The sequence below is a fragment of the Arvicola amphibius genome, chromosome 8, assembly GCF_903992535.2.
Source record: "Arvicola amphibius chromosome 8, mArvAmp1.2, whole genome shotgun sequence".
In the NCBI taxonomy this organism is placed as follows: Eukaryota; Metazoa; Chordata; class Mammalia; order Rodentia; family Cricetidae; genus Arvicola; species Arvicola amphibius.
This window is the reverse complement of record NC_052054.1, coordinates 68,871,975-68,893,566: the sequence shown is the minus strand read 5'-3', so window position 1 is coordinate 68,893,566 and position 21,592 is coordinate 68,871,975. Positions and strand designations below refer to the sequence as shown.

At 39.5% G+C, this 21,592-nt stretch overlaps 1 protein-coding gene across 1 annotated transcript; it reads right to left on the bottom strand.

The window, feature by feature from the left end:
- Positions 1–17,539: 17,539 nt before the first annotated feature.
- On the bottom strand, positions 17,540–18,490 carry LOC119820379 (vomeronasal type-1 receptor 2-like). The gene has a single exon (XM_038338626.1). The coding sequence runs from the start codon at positions 18,488–18,490 to the stop codon at positions 17,540–17,542; it is 951 nt and encodes a 316-aa protein (XP_038194554.1).
- Positions 18,491–21,592: the final 3,102 nt, after the last annotated feature.

Sequence of the window (21,592 nt, the reverse complement as noted above, 5' to 3'; positions counted from 1 at the left end):
AGGAACAGTATCTATGTATTCCTCTAGCGCTCAGGTTTTTGCTATTCTTTGGACCAGATTTGATCACAGAAACAGGGATATTGAGCAGAAGCTGTGGGATCCAGCAAAGGAAACAGCAGGTGACAATGCACTTTGAGGATCTAGTTCTGAGTTTCAGCCACCCAGACAATTTGGGTTGAAGTTTAGTGGCCTGAAAGCCACTGAGGAGGGAGGTGGTGCTGAGGGAGACCCCTCTGGCCACTCTGTGCAAATAGAGGAGAAATATGCACCCAGTCTCCCCCAGGAAAGATGTCAACCCAAAAGTGGCCACTGTCTGAGGGATCCCTTTGGAGAAGAGAACTAGAGTGTTTGATATGACCAGCTGATTGAGAATCAAGTTTTTGGGTCTCACCACTTGTGCAGTGAACAATGGAAAGTTATACAGATGAAAGAGGAAAGAATTGGCTAGGATTCCAGTTGTGGTCTGAATGAGGAACATCATTCCCCAGTTTGAGTTAATGGAAACTAATGCATCCATTTCTAAGAGGCACTATTTGTTTGCTTTATTTGAACCAGAGCAATTCAGAAATGGATTGTTACTTGTGGTTGTTTGAATGAGAAATGTCCTCTGTAGATTATGGTATTTGTATAGTTCATCCCAATTGGTGGTGCTGTTTGGGGAGCTTATGGAACATTTAGGAGGTGGAGCCTTACTAGATGAAGTCCATCATTGGGAGGGCGAGAGCCAACACTGACTGTGAATAAGCTGGTCCCACTTGCTGTTCTCTCTCTTTTTCCTGTGTGTATGAACATGTGATCAATCATTTTCCTCTTCCTACGTGCATGCTTTCCCTGACTTTACCATGATTCTACCCTCCATCCCATGAGAGACTCTATTCCTCTGGACCTATAATTCAAACTAAACACTTTTCTCCTCTAAATTGCATCTAATCATGGTATTTTATCACAGAAACAGAAAAGTTACTGATATGCTGTTTTAAGACTACTAGAAACGTCTTTTCTCATAAAACACATCTTAGATGTGAATTATGAACACGTCATTTGTAAATCTGAAGGGACTTCTTACAGCATTATTTATAGCCAGGAAAACTGGCAGTTCTTCACCTCAGTCACGGAAAGACTGAGGGAACTGCATTCAGTTGCATTGCCCGATGAGGAAATCCTGTTTGCTGCCTCCCTTTGAAGAAACACCATTATTGACTCATGCAAGAAACCACAGATTTCAAGTAGGCCCCTCTGTTTGTGTATCTTTCAAAAGTCAAAATAAACCATAACCTGTAAAATTAGTTCTTGTTGGGGCCTTGAGAGGAGGCTAAGAGAAATGTCCGCTCAAGCAGAGGATCTGGGTTTGATGTCCAGTACCCACATGGTGTCTCACGACTGCCTGAACTCCAGTTCCAGGAGATCCAACTTCCTCTTCTGACCTCTATGGATTTCTGAATGCACGTGGTGCGCACAACCTCATGCAGGTAAACATGCATCGCACAAATAAAAATAAATAAATAAACTTAAATAAAATAACCCCTGTGTGAATCTGTAAACCATGCAAAGGAGCCAACACAAAGCCAGATCACCACAGCCTATCTTACTTCTTGTTTAGATTAGAAGCATATTTGGGAGGACTGTTTATTCTATGGGACCCATATAGTGGCAAAAGATGACAAATACTTCCAAGTTTTCTTCTGGTCTCCACATTCAAAACATGTCAACTTCATACATACACACATGAACACAAATAAACTTAAAATGTTTAAATGGGGCTGGAGGGATTGCTCAGTGGATCCTCAACCAGAGGATCCAGGTTCGGTTTCCAGTACCCACCTTATGCAGTTCACAACCTCCTGTGACTCCAGCTCCCACGGATCCAATGCACTCTTCTGGGTTTCATTGGCAATGAACTTTCAGCTTCAAATCCACACAAAGATACACAGGAGTGTACACAAACAAATTTTAAGAAATAAGAACATTAAAATGCAAAATGTAGATTTTTCTTAAACCCACAATACTAAACTTTGTATGGAATCTAACTTATAAACTTAAAGGACTACTTTAAAAAAGTAATGAGCCAGGCATAAAAAGGAGCACCTTTAATCCAGCACTCAGGAGGCAGAGGCAAGTAAATCTTTGAGATGAAGGCTAGCCTATGATACACAGCAGCTTCTGGCTATCCAAGATTATACAGTGAACCCATGTCTCAAATGAACAATCAAAGCAACATACACCCCCCACAAAAGAAAAAATGATAGAAAAATAATCTAAAATGAATTTTTTCCCTAAGTTCACATTCATCAAAACAAGACTGAAAGAGTTCTTGAGTTGAAGGAGAGTGTTGAGGACACATAGGAGGGTTGGGAAGGAGGAAAGGGAAGGAAGAAATGTTATAATTAAACTAAAATTTGAAAAGTAACATCTTTTTCAAAAAGAAAGAACTGTAGTTAGAAATCAAGGAGATAGTCCAGCAGTTAAAAGCTCTGCTGTCTCTTCAGGGGCTGCAACTTCAGATCCCAAACAGTGGGGTCACAACCATCCAAGGCTCTAGTTAGAGAGACTCCAGTTATCTCATATGATATATATGGACACCCAGCACATACAAAGTACTCAGACACTTACACAGGCAAAACATTCACACATAGTAAATAAAATAAAAAATCCAAAACTTTTAAAAACAATATTTTGTAAAATTTTTTATGTGTTTAAAAATTGCTAGTATTATACTAATAACCTACATAACAATCATTAGGTTTTAGAAAATGCTACAATCTGTATAAAGGATAGAGGAGATAAAACAGAATATTCTGAAAATAAAATTTGTTTGTGACAGAATTTCTTAAAGGACTAGGCATGTAGCTCGATGATAGGATGCTTATCCAGCCTACATGAGGCTCCAAGATCAATTTCTGGTATTGTCAAAAAAACTACTTCCCATAACCTAAACAGCAGATTATTTCCAGTGTTACAGATGTTGGGGTAAAAGGGGAGTATGAGAAAGAAAAGAACACTTCAGTATGTGTACAAATATCTTAGCACAATATCCCAAGGAACAAAGTCTGGGCACTAAAATAACACAACAAAACAATGTTGTCATGATGTCATGAAGTATGGGCATTAGAACAACACACCAAACCAAAGAGCATTTCAATCCGGGACCTGCTAAGATCCCAGATCCCTGTGTCATTTAATAACTGTAGTCACTCCTGGAACCACAAATACATCCCTCCTTTTCTGTGTTAAAATATTCCCGGTGGAGACACAAGCCAGGAATAAACTGGACACATCTTCTAGAATAAGAACAGGAAAATGCTCCTTCTCAGGTCTACTGGTCGGGAGCAGACTCTGTTTCCACTGCCTGGACACTGGATTGGGTGGCAGCCGTGGAAACCCACTGGACAGGAGACGGATTTAGTGGATGGAGAGCTATGAAGGCACCGTCACTCTGGTGACATGTTAGAGTCACAGGTAATGTACCTGAGGACCTTAATTCTTCCTGCCCCAGAATCTTGGAAATGTTTTGGTAAGATTTTTTTTACTGTTTTTTTAATCACATTTGTGAAAGGGTACATAAAATAAAATTAATGAAATAATATGATTCATCCTGCTGCTAAAGACCAGTAATAAAGGGAGACTGTATAGTTAGTAGTGAGGTGCTCCAGAAAACACTCAGAGGCATGTTCACAGAACCAACTGAGGACAGCATGTTACCACAAATGTTTTAGTTATCCTGGATAGTCATGCACACACATAGGCTAAAACAAATGAATCATATTAGCTCTGTGGTTTCTGGTTAGTTCGGAGCAACATTCCTAGAACATGTCTCAAAAATTTGTGTATCTATGCCATATTTCTGAAGACATTTCCATATGAAAAACAAACTATCAGAAAAGAAAGGAACAACTTACCAAGTATATCCACTGGGGTGGCAGACACCTTGGTCACACTCAGAGCATGTGCACAGGAAGACATTTCATTCCTGAGATAAAGACTTGGCACACAGTGATGTCATCCTGCTGGGAGGTGATTATCATTTCACCCTTTAGTGCAGTGAGTGTCAGCATGAAGATTAGAAATCATCTCAGAGAAACATCTGCACTGTGTTCAAATCCCTGAAAGGGATTAGAGTTATTAGTGACAGACCAGAGTGGGGTAGGGGGATTACAAAGGCAAACACCATCAGAGATGGCTGAAAAACACCAGGTAGAAATGGCAAGGGAGACGAGGGCACTGAGGTAAGAGTGTGAAAATAACTTTGGCTGTGTATCTTGCTAATTTGAGGGCTTTACTTCTTGGGTGGTTACTTTTACATCCTGAGAAATTTGTACCATGGATAACTAGAAGAAAGAAGAGGAGGAGGGGTAGGAGTGAGCAGCTGGTCATGATGTTTGGTCTTAGTTAAAAGGACAAGAAGTGATGCTTTGATTGTCAGAAGTGAACTTGGAGGAATTGTCAGTCACAGACTCTAATGAGTGTTGCATGATCTTTGTGGTGTATGGGATGCATCAAGAAAACTCTAGTGTGGGAAGATGGCTGACCAGGTGGACACTTATGTCAAAGCTAAAGATGACTCCTAAAGTGATTTCTAACTCTTCTCCTTCTCTCACCTTTGCTTCCTTATCTCTGAAGTATCTATCACAGTTTTGAGCAGCATTTTTCCTTCTAGTTCCCATGCTTACATAAAAGTTGTCTCTATGATATTAACCTGCCCAAAAATTCCTTTCAGCCCTACCACCAAAAATCTCCGGTCAGCCTGAGCAGTTAAAGGAACCCCTGAGGCTCCTAAACACAACCAAATCAAGCTATATGTATGTACCCATGACAACATTCTAGGGGGTCGCATCTTCAAAAATGGTTGAATGCTATTTTCTTTTTTAATTGATTTTATATTGAGCTCTACATTCCTCCTTGCCTTTCCTCTCCCCTTCAATCCTCCCCCAAGGTTCCCATGCTCACAATCTACTCAGAAGATCTTGTCTTTTTCTATTTCCCATGTAGATTAGATCTATTTAAGTCTCTCTTCGTGTCTTCATTGTCTAAGTTCTCTGGGATTGTGGTTTGCAGGCTGGTTTTTTTTTACTTTATGTTTAAAAACTACCTATGAGTGAGGACATGTGATAACTGTCTTTCTGTGTCTGGGTCACCTCACTCAAAATAATGTTTTCTAGTTCTATCCATTTTCCTGCAAAATTCAAGATGTCATTATTTTTGTCTGCTGTGTAGTACTCCATTGTGTAAATGTACCACATTTTCCTTATCCATTCTTTGGTCAAGGGGCTTTTATGTTTTTTCCAGGTTCTGGCTATGAGAAACAATGCTGTTATGAACATAGTTGAGCACATGTCCTTGTGGCACAATTGAGCATCCCTTGGATATATATGCAAATGTAGATGGAGTGCATGGGCTGCATCCCGCTGCCCCATCTACAGATTGGTGCTCCAACGTGATGGACTAAATCCACTTAAAAACCTGAAAGGGCTTTAAATAAAGGAGAGAGAGAGAGAGAGAGAGAGAGAGAGAGAGAGAGAGAGAGAGAGAGAGAGAGAGAGAGAGAGAGAGAGAGAGAGTTTAACACAGCTTTTTGCTGTTTGCTAGGACATGCCGTAGAGAGATTTCCTGTTTCGGCAATAGCGGCAGAAAAAGAAAAGCTGATTCATTTTAAAATGTGGCTTCCTGGTGCTGTGTCACCAGTGCAAACTCTGGCTTTAAAGCATTTCAATGGCTTTTATAGGACTGGATGTTTGTGTGCCTGCTTGGGATTGGAAAGAAAGTACTCTGAGACCATGCCAATGGAAGGTTGTTTACTAATTTTCTGGGAAATAGCCACACTGACATCCAAAGGGGTTGTACCATCTTGCATTCCTACCAACAATGCTGAAGTGTCCCCTTTTGTCCACAGCCTCTCCAGCATAAGTTGTCATCATTGTTTTTGATCTTGGTCATTCTTACAGGTGTAAGATGGAATCTCAGAGTTGTTTTGATTTGTATTTCTCTGATGGCTAAGGATGTTGAACATTTCCTTAAATGTCTTTCAGCCATTTTAAATTCCTCTGTTTAAAGTTCTCTGTTTGGGTCTGTACTCCATTTTTTCAATTGCATTATGTGCTTTTTGGTGACCAATTTCTTAGTTCTTTGTATATTTTGGAGACTAAATCTCTGTCTGATATGTGGTTAGTGAATACCTTTTCATATTCTGTAGGCTGTTATTTTGTCTTGTTGCCTGTGTCCTTTGCTTTACAGAAGCTTTTCAGTTTCAGGAGGTCCCATTTATTAATTGTTTTTCTCGGTGTCTATGCTGCTGGGGTTATATTTAGGAAGTGGTCTCCTGTGCCAATGTGTTTAAGTGTACTTCCCACTATCTCTTCTATGAGGTTCAGTGTGGCTGGCTTTATGTTGAGGTCTTTGATCCATTTGTACTTGAGTTTTGTGCATGGTGATAGATATGGGTCTATTTTCATTCTTCTCCATGTCAATAACCAGTTATGCCAGCACCGTTTGTTAAATATGCTTTCTTTTTTCCATTTGATATTTTTTGCTTCATTGTCAAAAATCAGGTGTTCGAAGGTGTGTAGATAAATATCCAGGTCTTCTATTTGGTTCCATTGGTCCTCCTCAAATTCTTTTGCCAATACCAGGCTATTTTCAGTACTGTAGCTCTGTAGTAGAGTTTGATGTCAGGGATTATGATGCCTCCAGAAGTTCCTTTATTGTACAGGAGTGTTTTGGCTATCCTGGGTTTTTGCTTTTCCATATGAAGTTGAGTCCTGTTCTTTCGAGGTCTTTGAAGAATTTAGCTGGGATTTTGATGGGCATTGCATTGAATCTGTAGATTACTTTTGTAAGATTGACATTTTACTATGTTAATTCTGCCTACCTAAGAGCATGAGAGCTCTTTCCACTTTCTGGTGTCTTCTCCAATTTCTTTCTTTAAAGATTTAAAGTTCTTGTCATACAAGTCTTCCACTTGTTTGATTAGAGTTACTCTGAGATATTTTATGCTATTTGTGGCTATTGTGAAGGGTGATGTTTCTCTGATCTTTTCCTTAGCTCTTTTATCATCTATGTACAGGAGGGCTACTGATTTTTTTGAGTTAATTTTGCATCCTGCTACATTACTGAAAGTGTTTATGAGTTGTAGAAGTTCCTTGGTAGAATTTTTAGGATCACTTATGTAAACTATCATATCATTAGCAAACAGTGAGATTTAGACATCTTCTTTTCCAATTTTTATCCCCTTGATCTCCTTTTGGTGTCTTATTGCTCTAGTGCTAGGACCACAAGAACTATATTGAATAGATATGGAGAGAGTGGACAACCTTGTCTTGTTCCTGATTTCAGTGGAATCACTGGGAGTTTATATCCATTTAGTCTGATGTTGGCTGTTGGCTTGCTGTATATTGCCTTTATTATGTTTAGGTATGTTCCTTGTATCCCTGCTCTCTCCAAGACCTTTATCATAAAGGGATCCTGTATTTGTTCAAAAGCTTTTTTGGCATCTAATGATAGGATCATGTGGTTTTTATTTTTCAGCTTGTTTTATATGATGGATTATGTTGACAAGAGTTTTGTATGTTGAATCATCCCTGTATCTTTGGGATGAAGCCAACTTGATCATGGTGGATGATGGGTCTGATGTGTTTTTGGATTCGATTTGCTAGTATTTTATTTAGTATTTTTGCATCAATGTTCATGAGTGAGATTGGTCTGTAATTCTCTTTCTTAGTAATGTCTTTCTATGGTTTGGATATCAGTGTAATTGTAGCCTCATAAAAAGAGTTTGGCAATGTTCCTTCTGTTTCTATTGTGTGGAATAATTTGAGGAGTATGGGTATTAGTTCTTATTTGAAGGTCTTGTAGAATTTTTAGCTGAAACCATTTGGCTCTGGGCTTTTTTGTTTGGGAGACTTTTGATGACTGTTTCTATTTCTTCAGCAGTTATAGGTCTATTTAATTTGCTTTTCTGGTCTTGATTTAATTTTGGTAAGTGATATTTATCCAGAAAGTTGACCATTTCCTTTAAGTTTTCCATTTTTTTGGTATACAGGTTTTTGAAATATGACCTGATGAGTCTCTGGATTTCATCCATGTCTGTTGTTATGTCCCCCTTTTAATTTCTGATTTTATTAATTTGGATATTCTCTCTTTGCCTTTTGGTTAGTTTGGGTAAAGGTTTGTCTATTTTGTTGATTTTCTTGAAGAACCAACTCTCTGCCTCATTGATTTTTTTGTATTTTTTCTTAGTTTCTATTTTGTTCATTTCAGCTTTAAATTTGATTATTTCATGCCATCTAGTTCTCTTAAGTGAGTTTGCTTCTTTTTGTTCTAAAGTTCTGTTTAATTCACTAGTGTGGGAGTTTTCCAGTTTCTTTATGTAGGTGTTTAGTGCCATGAACTTTCCTCTTAACACTACTTTCATTGTGTCCCATAAATTTGTGTATGTTGTGTGGTCATTTTCATTGAATTTTAGGAGGTCTTTAATTTTTCCCTTTATTTTTTCTTTGACCAATTGATGATTCAGGTAAGCATTGTTTATTTTCCATGTGTTTGTGGGTTTTCTGGAATTAGTATTGCTGTTGACTTCCAATTTTAAACCATGGTGATCTGATAATGCACATTGGGTTATTCCAATATTTTTTGTATTCGTTGAGGTTTGTTTTGTTACCAAGTATGTGGTCAATTTTTGAGAAGGTTCCATAAGGTGTTGAGAAGAAGGTATATATTTTTTTCTGTTTGGATGGAATATTCTATAGATGTTTGTTAAGTCCATTTGAGTCATAACATCCGTTAGTTCTCTTATTTCTCTGTTCATTTTTTGTTTGACTGACCTGTCCAGTGGTGAGAAGGGAGTGTTTAAGTCTCCCACTATTATAATGTGGGATTTAATGTATGATTTAAGTTTTAGAAGTGTTTCTTCTACATATGAGGGTACCCTTGTATTTGGGGCATAGATGTTCAGTATTGAGATTTCCTCTTGATGGATTTTTCCTGTGACTAATATGAAATGACCTTCTTTGTCTCTTTTGATTTGTTTTAGCTTGAAGTCTATTTTGTTAGATATTAGGATAGCTACACCTGCTTGTTTCTTAAGTCCATTTGATTGATATATTTTTTCCCAACCCTTTACTCTGAGAAGATGTCTGTCTTTGAGGTTGAGATGTTTCTTGTATGCAGAAGAAGGATGAACTCTATTTTTGTATTCAATCTGTTAGCCTGTGCCTTTTTATAGGTGAGTTCTGTACATATACACTAAGGGATATTAGTGATCAGTGGTTGCTATCTCCTGTTAATTAAGTTTTCATTGTTGGTGATATTAATTCGTGCATTTCCCCCTTCTTTAGGATTTGCAGCTATGAGACCATTAATTGTCTGTGTTTTTGCTGGTTTTGCTCCAACTTCCTTGGGTTGGAGTTTTCCTTCTAGTATTTTGTGTAGGGCTGGGTTTGTGGCTAGGTATTGGTGAAATCTGGTTTTGTCATGGAATTTCTTGTTTTGTTCTTTTATGGTGATTGAAAATCTTGCTGGGTATAGTAGTCTGGGCTGGCATCCGTGGTCTCTTAATGTCTATATAATGCTTGACCATGACCTTCTGGCTTTCATTGTCTCCAATGAGAAATCACGTATAATTCTGATAGATCTACCTTTTTATGTTACTTGGGTTTTTTTCCTTTGCAGCTCTTAATATTCTTTCTTTGCTCTGTATGTTTAGTGTTTTGATTATTATGTGGCAAGAGGACTTTTTTTGGGTCCAGTCTATTTGGTGTTATGTAAGCTTCTTGTATCTTTATAGGCACATCTTTCTTTAGGTTGGGAAACTTTTCTTCTATGATTTTGTTAAATATATTTTCTGTGCTTTTGAGTTAAACTTCTCCTTCTTCTATACCTATTTTCTTAGATTTGGCCTTTTTATGGTGTCCCATATATCCTGGATATTTTGGGTTAAGCTTTTGTTAGATTTAATGTCTTATTTAACTGATGAGTCTATTTCCTCTATTGTATCTTCAGTGCTTGAGATTCTCTCTTCTATCTCTTGTATTCTGTGGTTTAAGCTTGCATTTGTGGCTCCTGATCATTTTCTCATGATTTCTGTTTCTATAATTCACGCGGCTTGTGTTTTCTTTATTGTCTTTATTTCAGTTTTCGAGTTCTGAATAGATTTTTTTCATATGTTTGATTTCTTTTTCTTGGTTTTCTTTAAGTGATTTGCTGATGTCTTCCATTTTTTTGTTTTTATTTTCCTCCATTTCTTTAAGGGAATTTCTCGTTTCCTCTTTAAGAATTTCAAACCATCTCTTTAAGTTATTTTTAGGTCATTCTCTTCTGCATCATCCATGTTTGGTTGTTCAGGTCTTGCTGTTGTAGGGTCCTTACGTTTTACTGGTGCTGTGTTGCTCTTTGTAGTGTTGCATGTTCTTTCCTTTTCTACTCATCTTTTCCTCTAATACAAGTGGTTGGGGCTGATGAGATTCTGTTGAATAATCTTCTAGGTGTCAGTGAATTCAAAGCTCAGATGGTATAGTCAGTATCACAGTTCTAGTTACCCCATTGGTTACTCTGTGTTCCTGGAGATAGCTCAGTGCTCCTGTGCTTTTCTCTGCTCCTTTGGAGTTTGCTGTCTCAGGCCTACTTTGGCCTAGGTTGCCAGCTTTGCCCTGTTTCTGTAAATCTTGGTCTGGATGCCCTTCTACAGAAGTCCCTTGCTTGGAGTTGGTCCTGCAAAGGTTTCTGGCTCTTCTTTACTGCCTTGAAGTTTCCAGGCTTGGATGCACCTAGAACCACAGAGGACCTGGCTCAGGCTTACTCCCTCAGAGGTCCCAAACTCATGCTCAGACCTGCAGAGGTTCCAGATTTCTGCCTATTCCTTATGATGTCCCAGACCAATGCCCAGACCCACAGAGGTCCTGGATCAGGCCTACTCTCTCTCTCTGAGGTCCCAAACTCACACTTGGCCCCTCAGAGATCTCTGGTTTCACCTGTTCCCTCGGAGGTCCTAGGTTCACTCATGCCGAGACTGGCAGATGTCCTGGCTCAGGCCTAATTCCTAGGAGGTCCTAGACTCACGCCCAGACTCACAGGGTTCCTGGCTTAAGTCTACCCTCTTAAAGCTGCCAGATTCATGTCTGGACCCTCGGTGGTCTCTGGCTCTGGCTCACTAGCTCAGCAGTTACTCCCCTGTACCAGTTCTGGTGGAGAACGCTAACTCTAGATCTGGTTGTTAGCTCAATCCTAATCCACCTGTGTCCTGGGACTGGTTGGTTCCTGGGACTGGATTTGCTCCTGGCTTCTGCTCCTGGTGGAGCTTGCTTCCTCAGGCCCTCTCTGTCCTAGGTAGCTGTTTCAATCCCACTCCTGTGGAATTTGTTGCCCAAGGTGAGTTCCTTGCTTCAGGCCTACTTTGACCTAGGTTACCGGCTTTGACCTGTTTCTGTAAATCCTCCCATGATCATGGATTAAGAGAAAAGCATTGTGAAAATAATCTTACAACCATCATAAAGTTACAGTTTCAATGAAATTCTAATTAAAATTTCTCCAACATTCTTTACAGAAACAAAAAAAGGTTCAAAATTCATATGGAACCACAAAATCCCTGAAGAGCCAAAATCCTGAGCAAAAAGAACAATGATGGAGGGATTACCACTAAAGATGCCAAGCAATATAACAGAACTATAGTAAAAAAGTCAAAAAACAAAACAGAAAAACTGCATGGTGCTGGCACAAAAGCTGAGATATAGATCAATGATCAATAAACAAAATTGAAGACTAAAACATGATAGAAAATTGGTGACAGGATAAAGAGAAATGGAGATTAGCAGATTTGCATCATCACAGATCCTGATCACATCTACATTGAAGGAGTCCTGACCTTTTAATATTAAAGTCAAAGGAAAGAATGAGACTTCTATCTCCTCTCCAGTGTCCTTCTTCATCAAAGACATAGAATGAATGGTGCTTTGAACAATAAATTGAGTGACCAAAAACCAGCAGCAGTTTCTGCAATAATGGAGTTGTAACAATGATTTCATTTGCATTGAAAGGTCTTCCCAAGCTCCTCACTATAGTGCTGTCAATAGGAGATAAGCCCCCCTCCAAAAGATGATTACGGTCACCTTTTGGTTAATTATTACTAATTGGTGGCATTTTTTTGCTGTATAAACTATAGATAACATAAAATGTAATACTTTGCCAATTTCATTCAAATTGAGTTGTTTTAAGCACATTCTTTTTACTGTGGGGTATTCACGGCCCTCCAGCCCTGAAATTTTCCATCATGCAGAAAAAGTGCTGTCTCCATTAATCGTCTATGTTCTGATCCCTATTCTTTCCTGCCTTTTTTGTTTGTTTGTTTTCAAAATAGGATTTCTCTGTATAGCTTTGGTTGTCCTGGAACTCACTTGATAGGCCACATTGGTCTCAAACTCACAGAAATCTGCATGCCTCTGCCTCCCGTATGCTGGAATTAAATGTGAGTGCTACCACTGCCTGAATCTTCTCTGCTTTTGAAAATCACTGCTTTATTTACTCATTTTTCTGTATTCACCACATTGTTTTAATGTACTGTGAAGACATAGAGTTATGTAGTTATTTTATTACCCTTAGTTTATTAATAGTCCATTCATTCTACATGAATACCAACTTGTTATTCTATTCTTCTATCCTTTGCATTTCTGTTGTTTCCAACTCCTGACTACTGGGACAATCCTTTGAATTCTTCTTAGGCCCTTTCTTTCAATTCTCTGGATTATAGTGGCATGGCTGAATTTGGCTATTTTTGTTTGTTTTGCTTCTTTCTTTCTTTTATATGGTTTATTTTTTATATTTAAAAATTTCCATCTCCTCCCCTCCTCCTCCCCTGTCTCTCCCCTCCCCTCCACCCATACCCCCCTCCCTCCCTCTCCAGACCAAGGAGCCATCAGGGTTCCCTACTCTATGTTTAGACCAAGGTCCTCCCAACTCCACCCAGGTCCAGGAAGGTGATCAACCAAGCTGAGAAGGCTCCCACAGAGCCCGTCTATGCAGAAGAATCAAAGCCCAGTGCCATTGTCCTTGGCTTCTCAGTCAACCCCCACCATTGGCCACATTCAGAGAGTCCGGTTTGGTCGCATGTTCCATCAGTCCCATTACAACTGGACTTGGTGATCTCCCGTTAGTTCTGTCCCACCATTTCCATGGGTGAACGCACCCCTCACAGTCCTGACTTTCTTTCCCATGTTCTCCCTCCTTCTGCTCCTCATCAGGACCTTGGGCGCTCAGTCCAGTGCTCCAATGTGGGGCTCAGTCATTTTCTTCATCTATGGCCAGGTGGAGGTTCTATGGTGATATGCAAGAAATTCATCAGTGTGGCTATAGGAACTGGCCTTTTCGGGCTCCCTCTCCTCAGCTGCCCAAGGAACTAGCTGGGGGCATCTCCCTGGAAACCCGGGAACCCCTCTAGAGTCAAGTCTCTTGACAACCCTCAGATGGCTCCCTTAATTAAGATATATGCTTCCCTGCTCCCATATCCACCCTTCCTGTATCCCAAGCATCCCATTCCTCCTAGCTACCCCCATTCTCCCCTTCACGCTTATCTCTCCCCATCTTCCCTTGGCCCCGTCTCGCCCCACCCTCAAGTTCCCAATTTCTGCCCGGCGATCGTGTCTACTTGGATATTAGGACCAGAAAACACATCTGGGAGGTGAGTGACTTCCTGCCCCCTCGGCAGCAGCCTGGGAGAGGGATCACAGCCACTCCCTGACCAGCTACACTTTCTAGTCTTCTGGCTGGGGCTAGTCTCACTAGCTACTGCCTCCATCTTCCGACCCCACCCAGCTTGCACCCAGAAAAACCGTCCCTTCTACCTCCCCTCTTTGGGTTCATAACATCTCCAGCTTAGTCGAAAAAGGGCACTGGGACTGCGTAGGGAGTGCAACTGCTTCTTTCTTGATACTGTAGTGAGGTGCTGCGGGCAGGCCTGCTTTTCATCCTGCCTGGCTCCAGCATGGCTAGCTTAACACGCGAAATAACAACACACAAATTGTATTCTTTTAAATACTGCCTGGCCCATTATTTTCAGCCTCTTACTCACATCTTGACTTACCCATATCTAATAATCTGTGTAGCACCACAAAGTGGTTTCTTACCGGGAAAGATTCAGCATGTCTGAACGGCTGGCTCCATCGCATCTCTCTCCCTGAGCAGAGGCATGGCAGTCTGTCTAACTTAGGAGAGGCGTAGCATCTGTCTGAGCCATCTACCTCACTTCCTTCTTCCTGTTCTGTTTACTCCACCCACCTAAGGGCTGGCCAAGGCAGTTTCTTTATTAAAACAGAAGACCCTCCCACACCATTGATACAGTGTTTCCTATATCTTAAATTGGGCTTGAATTCAGTATATGACTTAGAATGACTTTGAAATCCTGATGTTATTACTTTTTTCTCTTGAAATCTAGAATTCCAGATGGATGCAATCATAGCATGGAATTACTGACTTGAATAACAGTGCTTTTATTTGGTTTTTCAAGATAGAGTTTCTCTGTAGTTTTGGAGCCTGTCCTGGAACTAGCTCTTATAGACCAGGGTGGCCTCAAACTCACAAAGATCCACCTGCCTCTGCCTCCCAAGTGCTGGGTGAGTGCCACCACTGCCAGGCCTAAATGACAATGTTTTAAAAAACACCATTTCATATATCCCAGACTGAGATGAGCTGATTAGGTAGCTGTGAATGTACTTGAACTTCAGTCCAATGACCTTACTCTTCAGAGTGGAAATATTAGAGGCTTAGATGATAACTGGAGGATTAAAAGTGAATAGTCATTTATTTAAGTTTTACAACAAGTTCCTTTGTCTGGTGTGGTGGGTGAAAAAAATTTAATTAAACTTACACTCAATATCACTGTCCATCACAGTGTGAGGGCAGGGTTGGAAACTCAAGCAGGTCAGAAATATAGAGACAAGAGCTGATGCAGAGGCCATGGATGAGTGCTTGTTATTGTCTTTCTCTCATGACTTGTTAAGTTTGCTTTATTATAGCACTTAGAAAAACAAGCTCAGTGGAAGCAATTCACACAGTGTCCTAGAATCTCTCATATCAATTATCTTCAATGTACATAAAGACCTCAATAAACCAAAATATTAAAAATTCAATTAAAATGGGGTACAGGTATAAACAGAGAATTCTCAGCAGAAGAATCTCAAGTGGCAGAAAGACATTTAAGGAATTGCTCAACATCCTTAGCCATCAGGTAAATACAAATCAAAACAACTCTGAGATACCATCTTACACTTGTAAGAATAGCTAAGATCAAAAACACTGATGATAGTTTATGCTGGAGAGGATGTGGAATAAGGAGAACACTCATCCATTGCTGGTGGGAATGCAAACTTAAACAACCACCCTGGAAATCATCTCAGAAAATTGAGTATCAATCTAACTCAAGATCCAGCAACACCACTCTTGAGCATATACTGAAAGGATGTTCAATGGTACCACAAGGACATTTGTTCAATTATGTTCATAGCAGCTTTATTTGTAATAGCCAGAACCTAGAAACAACCTAGATGCTCTTCAATCAAAGAATAGATAAAGAAAATGTAGCACATTTTCACAGTTAGAATGTTACTCAGTGATAAAAAGCAATGACCTCAAGAAATTTGCAGGGAAATGGATGAAATTAGAAAAAAGTATACTTAATGAGGTAACCCAGACCAAGAAAGACAAACACAGTTTGTATTCATTCATAACTGGATATTGGATGTAAAGCAAGGGATTACCAAATGGCAGTGGTAAACATGTAAAGGCATAGCAGTAACAAGGGACATTCTGGAGCTGAAGCCCTTGGGGCCTTGCCTATCCAAGATTTTCCCATCAGTGCTTTGCTTTCTAGTGCAGCTCAAATGCTGCCTGCTGCTTTTCTGACATGACACCTAATGTTGTAAGCCCTGGGGGATCAGCCTGAGTTGAAAGCCTCCCACAAATTGCATTATTTACATCATCTGCCACGAAGCATTGTAATCTTTATGTCACAAAAATGTTAAGAGAAAAAAATGTCCTCAGTATTTTGCCCTATTTAAATATGCCAGCTCCTCTATGATGGTCCTTGTGATATATATCATTATAATTTCGGATGCTATTGAATTACTTGTAGTTTCCTCAGTATTGTGCAAAAAATGACAAAACCACTTAAGATGGGAAGGGTTTATTTTAACTTGCAGTTGGAGCACACAGTCCACTGTGGGAAGAAATCATGCAATCATGAGGCTGACGCAGCTGAACACACAGCATTTGTGTTCAGATAGCAAAGAGAGATGCATACCAGTTCTCAACTTGCTTTCCTTATTTAATTTAGTCCAGGAATCTAATCAGAGGATTGATGGCTATGCAGAATTAGATTGGGTCCTCTTCCTCCATCAACCCAACTTAGGAACTCCCTCCAAAATGAGTCCAGATGTTTGTTTCCTGGATGATTTTAGATCTTGTCAAGTGAACCATCACAGTTGACCATCGTGTTACCTAATACCGTCTGGTCAATAATGAGACTTAGATTTGAACAAAGAATAGAAGAACATATTAATATATTAATGAACAAGAATAAATAGAATTAGTGACATAGATAAAATATATTTTATTATGGATAGAAAAATAGAGTGTGGAGACAAAGTCAGCAACATTAATGAGTACAATGAGACAGCCTATGGAGACATGTTTGCAGAAATGTACAGGTTAATGTCCATAGGCTTGGGCTGTCATAGCCCATCATGCAGAATACCAGGGTACAAGCAACTGAATAGGAGGTGACAATGGTAAGTTTGGGGTGGCTAGGTATGTCTCTAGTTTCCAGTGACAACTGAAGAAACAAAGGACACAGTAAATAGGCGTCACTTAATTTTTCTTCCCATAGAGGACCTGAAAGAGGAGTGAAAAGCCCAGACCATAAAATCTGATGCAGAACAGCAGTGAAGCAAAAACATGAATAAACACAGCATCGTTGGTCACACAAACGTCTTATTCTCAATATGGCACAGATCTTAGATTTTTCTTTGCCCATCTGTTCTCTCATTAAGTTGCAGCAGTGGGACAAGAGTCCAGGCTATTCCTGCTGAAAAATTTATATCTCAACAGATAATTGGATATCTGTAAGGATCCTACTACATATACTAGCTTTGGGGGGGGGGTAACCTGTTTGGATGCTCACCTTCCTAGACCTGGATGGACGGGGAGGAACCTTGGACTTCCCACAGGGCAAGGAACCCTTATTGCTCTTCGACAGGAGAGGGAAGGGGAGTGGAGGGGGGAGGGGGAGGTAAATAGGAGGTGGGGAGGAGGCAGAAATTTTTAATAAAAAAAGGAAAAAAAGATTAAGATGCTCTTCAGTACATGGGGATCCCTGATTTCATAGCTTTTGTAATGAAAATACAAAGGTATCTTAATCTCATGGAACTGTTTAGACAGAAGTTGTCACAACTTTCAATGTCAACCGTCACTGACTTGCTTAATAACACTTAGACATGGGTGAGTCTAAATTTAATAATGGATAAAAGAGTATTTGAATTGATCATAACACACAAGTCACCACGTTAAATTACCATCTCCTACAGCACCGAAAATGATTCTTGGGAGCAGACTTGTTATTAGAGACAAGGATGAAGGGACAAAATGTGGGGAAGCACGTGTCTAGTAATGTAAATATGCTGATTATCCACAGCCTTGGATTGTCAAATACCACAGTATAGATGACTAATATGAAGGACATTGAGTAGGAGAGGACAAAGGTGCACACAAGGATCAGGATGGTTTTTGTGGCTCTGTCTTCAGGGGAGACTCTGAGGGAATGCTGGGCACTGTGGATGTGCTGTAGCTGACTCTTGTGCCTATGGAGGGTACTCACCATGAAGACACTGGCCCGGACCATGAGAACCAAACACAGACCATCAGTGAAACACAGCAAGGACAGAGATAGTCCAGTTACAGTATTGTCAGAAACAAATGCTGAGCAGTACCCCAACTTGATTTTCTTGGTGAAGTTTTTGTTAGTACCAGATCCAATCACATCTATAGCTGTTTTGGTGTTTAGAAGCAGATGAACAAGCCAGCTGAGTGAGCAGGACTGAACCATGTACTTGGAGACTGAGTGTTTCAGCTTCAGCCACCTGGAGTTGCTGGGACTGATTGTGATTGCTTGGAAACAGCTCAAGAGGCAGGTGCAGTGCAGGGAAATGCCCCGGGACACCCGGTTACTGTAGAGAGTGAGTTTGCATAACAGGTCATCCAGGAGAAATTGCAAGTCCAGCTGTACCATTATGTGAGGAATAACTCTTGAGATGATAACCAAGGAATTGGCTAAAGTCAGATGCCTCAAAATCTGGTCTTTGGGCATCAGACTTTTTCCAGTGAATTCAGACATAACATAAGGAAGAAGAATCGACCAATTGCCTAAGATCCCTACAGCTGTCTGAGAAAAAAACAAAATCCCCATTGGTAAATTCTCTGGAACCATGTTCTCTCCATCCAAGATAAAAATATTTAACGTCATCAATACATTCAGAAATAGAATATTCAAATATGTATTAAACTTTAATAGTTCAAATTGTATCATTATCTCATGCTCATACATTGATACATATTTATAATGAGATCAGTCACACTTTTGATGGATAGAGAGCAAAATTTATAACAGATACTTTGTGTTTTCAAACTTCTCCACAAATAAAACTGTGTCACATATGTATAGTTCATTATTGGTGTCTTTGCATGTCTCATTTTAAAGATTATTATCAGAAGAGATATCTGTACATTCATTACAATATCAATGAGATTGTGTTAGCTTAGATGCTGATCAATAGATCAATGGATATTAAAAATGTAATACATCAGACCTGGAGAGATGGCTCGACAGTTAAGATCATTTGCTGCTACTGTGGAGGACTCCAGTTTGGTTCCCAGAAATGACATAACGCTTTATAGCTGCCTGGAACTCCAATTCCAGGGCATCTGGTGCCCTCTTCTGATCTCTGAGTGCATAAAGAATGAACCTGATACGCAGACACATTCTGGCAAAACATCAATACACACAAAATTAAATAAATAAATGCATAAAAAGCAAAAGGTAGCACTTATATAGAATAGAATTTTATTCACCTGTTAATAAAAATTATATTATGAAATTTGTAAAGAAATTATTGGATTTGGAATTTATTATATTATACAATGTGACCCAGATTCAGGAAGACAAATACCACATGATCTCTCTCATTACCAGGTCTCAGCTTTAACATATTATATTAATATATAATATATGTGTATGTATATAGGTATGTGTCTGTCTGTGTGTGTGTGTGTGTGTTTGTGATAGTGTGGATAAAAGGCTTGAAATTAGACAGATAATCTCAGGAGAAAGAAAGAGGAGTTGTAGATGTGGAGGTTGGTCAGCAGAACATACCTGTAAAGTCAAAGCAGAAAAGCAGCCTCTGAAGGTAGAAGAGTACAGGATGGGAATGCAGAGGGAGACAAGAACCATCCAAAGCTAATGACAGTTTTGTAAAGCATCACAAGTGCATGCTGGTTAGTTCATGAAGGAAGCTTTCATGCTGTAGCAGTGGAGTGCTACAGGGATGATAATCACATGGAAAGGATACAAGCTTCTGGCAGTGAATGGTAAGTGACTGAGAGTCACAGATCAAGTAGTCTTCTTCCTGTCGGCGAAAACCATAAAGATCATATTAAAGCTTAGTATGTTGATGTTCACGGTGGTGTGTGTGTAGTCTGAAGGTCTGTTAGTAATAGCAGTTCCGGTTAGGAGATTTTGAGAGTGGCTGAAACCCTGTATTGTGGCAATGATGATAGGAATGGAGGCTTCCAAACATACTCCTATATTCTTTTAAAAAGTGGAGAACACAAGTGTTCACCCACAGTTACTGTTTGTGTGTCCCACACATAACAAATGAACACATATATCTGTGCAAGCGTAGGTGGAATTTTTACCAGAAAAATAAATCAGTAAAACCAAATGTCTGTCTTATCTCAAGTTACCTAATCCATCAAGATACATACCATGTTCCAACATGTTGTGGTCAACCAGTTGTGAGAGTGAAGAAAAAAGTTGAATTTGACAAAAAGGCTTACTTTTAATGCTTTTTAAAGGAATATAGTCCTTTATGTTCATATTTCATTAATATAGTAAGGGTGGAAAAGATTTTCCTTCTTATAGGTCTCTGATGTTTTCCCAGCAGATATACAATATGAAGTTTATAAGTAAGTTGTTGTCACCCAGCTGGAAAGCATTATCATATTCCACACGATGTCATCAGATGTTGGTGTCTGTCTGAATCCAGAGCCTCCCATGTGGGGAGTTATTACAATGACCTGCTGGTGCACATTATAATCTCTGTCTATGCAACATGAAAATATAACATGAAATGTTAGCAAGACAAATCTAACATTCAGTTAAAAAGAAAGAGTCAGTAACTGTATTGCAAGGACTAGGGTTAATACTGTGTCGATGCTTGAACAAATCTGCCTTTGAGGATCCAACTTAAAAATATAACAGAGAAAGAAGGGAATAAAGGAGGGAGGGAGAGGACTAGAGCAAGACTATGAGAGTCAGGTTGTGTCAAGGTAACATATTTGAAAGGCCAATCCAAGACCATCTCCCTAACCAACTAAAGAACATCTCTGCCCTGAGCCAGCAGGTGCTGTTCCTTGACAAGGTTCTGAGAAGGAAAGTCCAGGGGATCAGAGATAAGAAGATAGAATAGATAGGCTTAGGAGGTCTTGTGCAAGTTATGTCTTGTGCCAAGCAAGCTTCTTAAAAAGTAAAGTACAACATCTTATATGATAATTCAGGGGAGAATGGAGATGAAATCAGAAGAAAATCAGGCAGAGTTGTAAAAGGGGAGCATAGACTATCTCAAAAACATCATATATCAAGCACATAGTTTCCCTAGAGTAATCCCTAGAGTTTTTTTCCAGGAACATAAGCCAAGTTCCCAGGAACCACAACTTTAACTCCTCTAGGCCATGGTCTCAGCTGCAGATTGGCCTTGCCAAGTGTGCTCATTTGCACAGAACTAGGTTTCTTTTACCCTTTCAGTGGGGCTCTGGAGAAGTCTTGACTCAGTCTAGCTTTCAATACATTTCCTCATCATAATGTCATGAATACATGCAAATGAAGAAGATTTTGGTATAAAAAGATGCTCCTGGTATCAGAAGACAGTCCTAGTGGTTCTTCTTTCTTGTCACCACAAAAGTTTATTCTAAGTCACACACTTGCTTAATAGACTTCTGTTCTAAAGAGCTTTTATGAGGTAACAAGAAAGCAATAAAATGCATTTTTTTAGAGCAAGAGGCTTAACACAGTACACTAGCATGAAATTAGACAAGGAGAAGGGAAAAAGACAGAATATATTGCTCCACAGGGCAACAACTGTAAGGCTATTGAGCAATGTGGGAAAATCCAATAAGGTAATAGACACCATATTCAAACAAAAACAGTTCTAATGAGTCAGATTTTGTGATAAGCACCATATTTGGGTTTAGTCATTTCACCAGTCTATAATAGGAAATTCATTTAAAAAATGAGAAATGGAATACATAAAGAGAAAATGAAAACCAAAGTTCATCAGTAGACAGATGACTC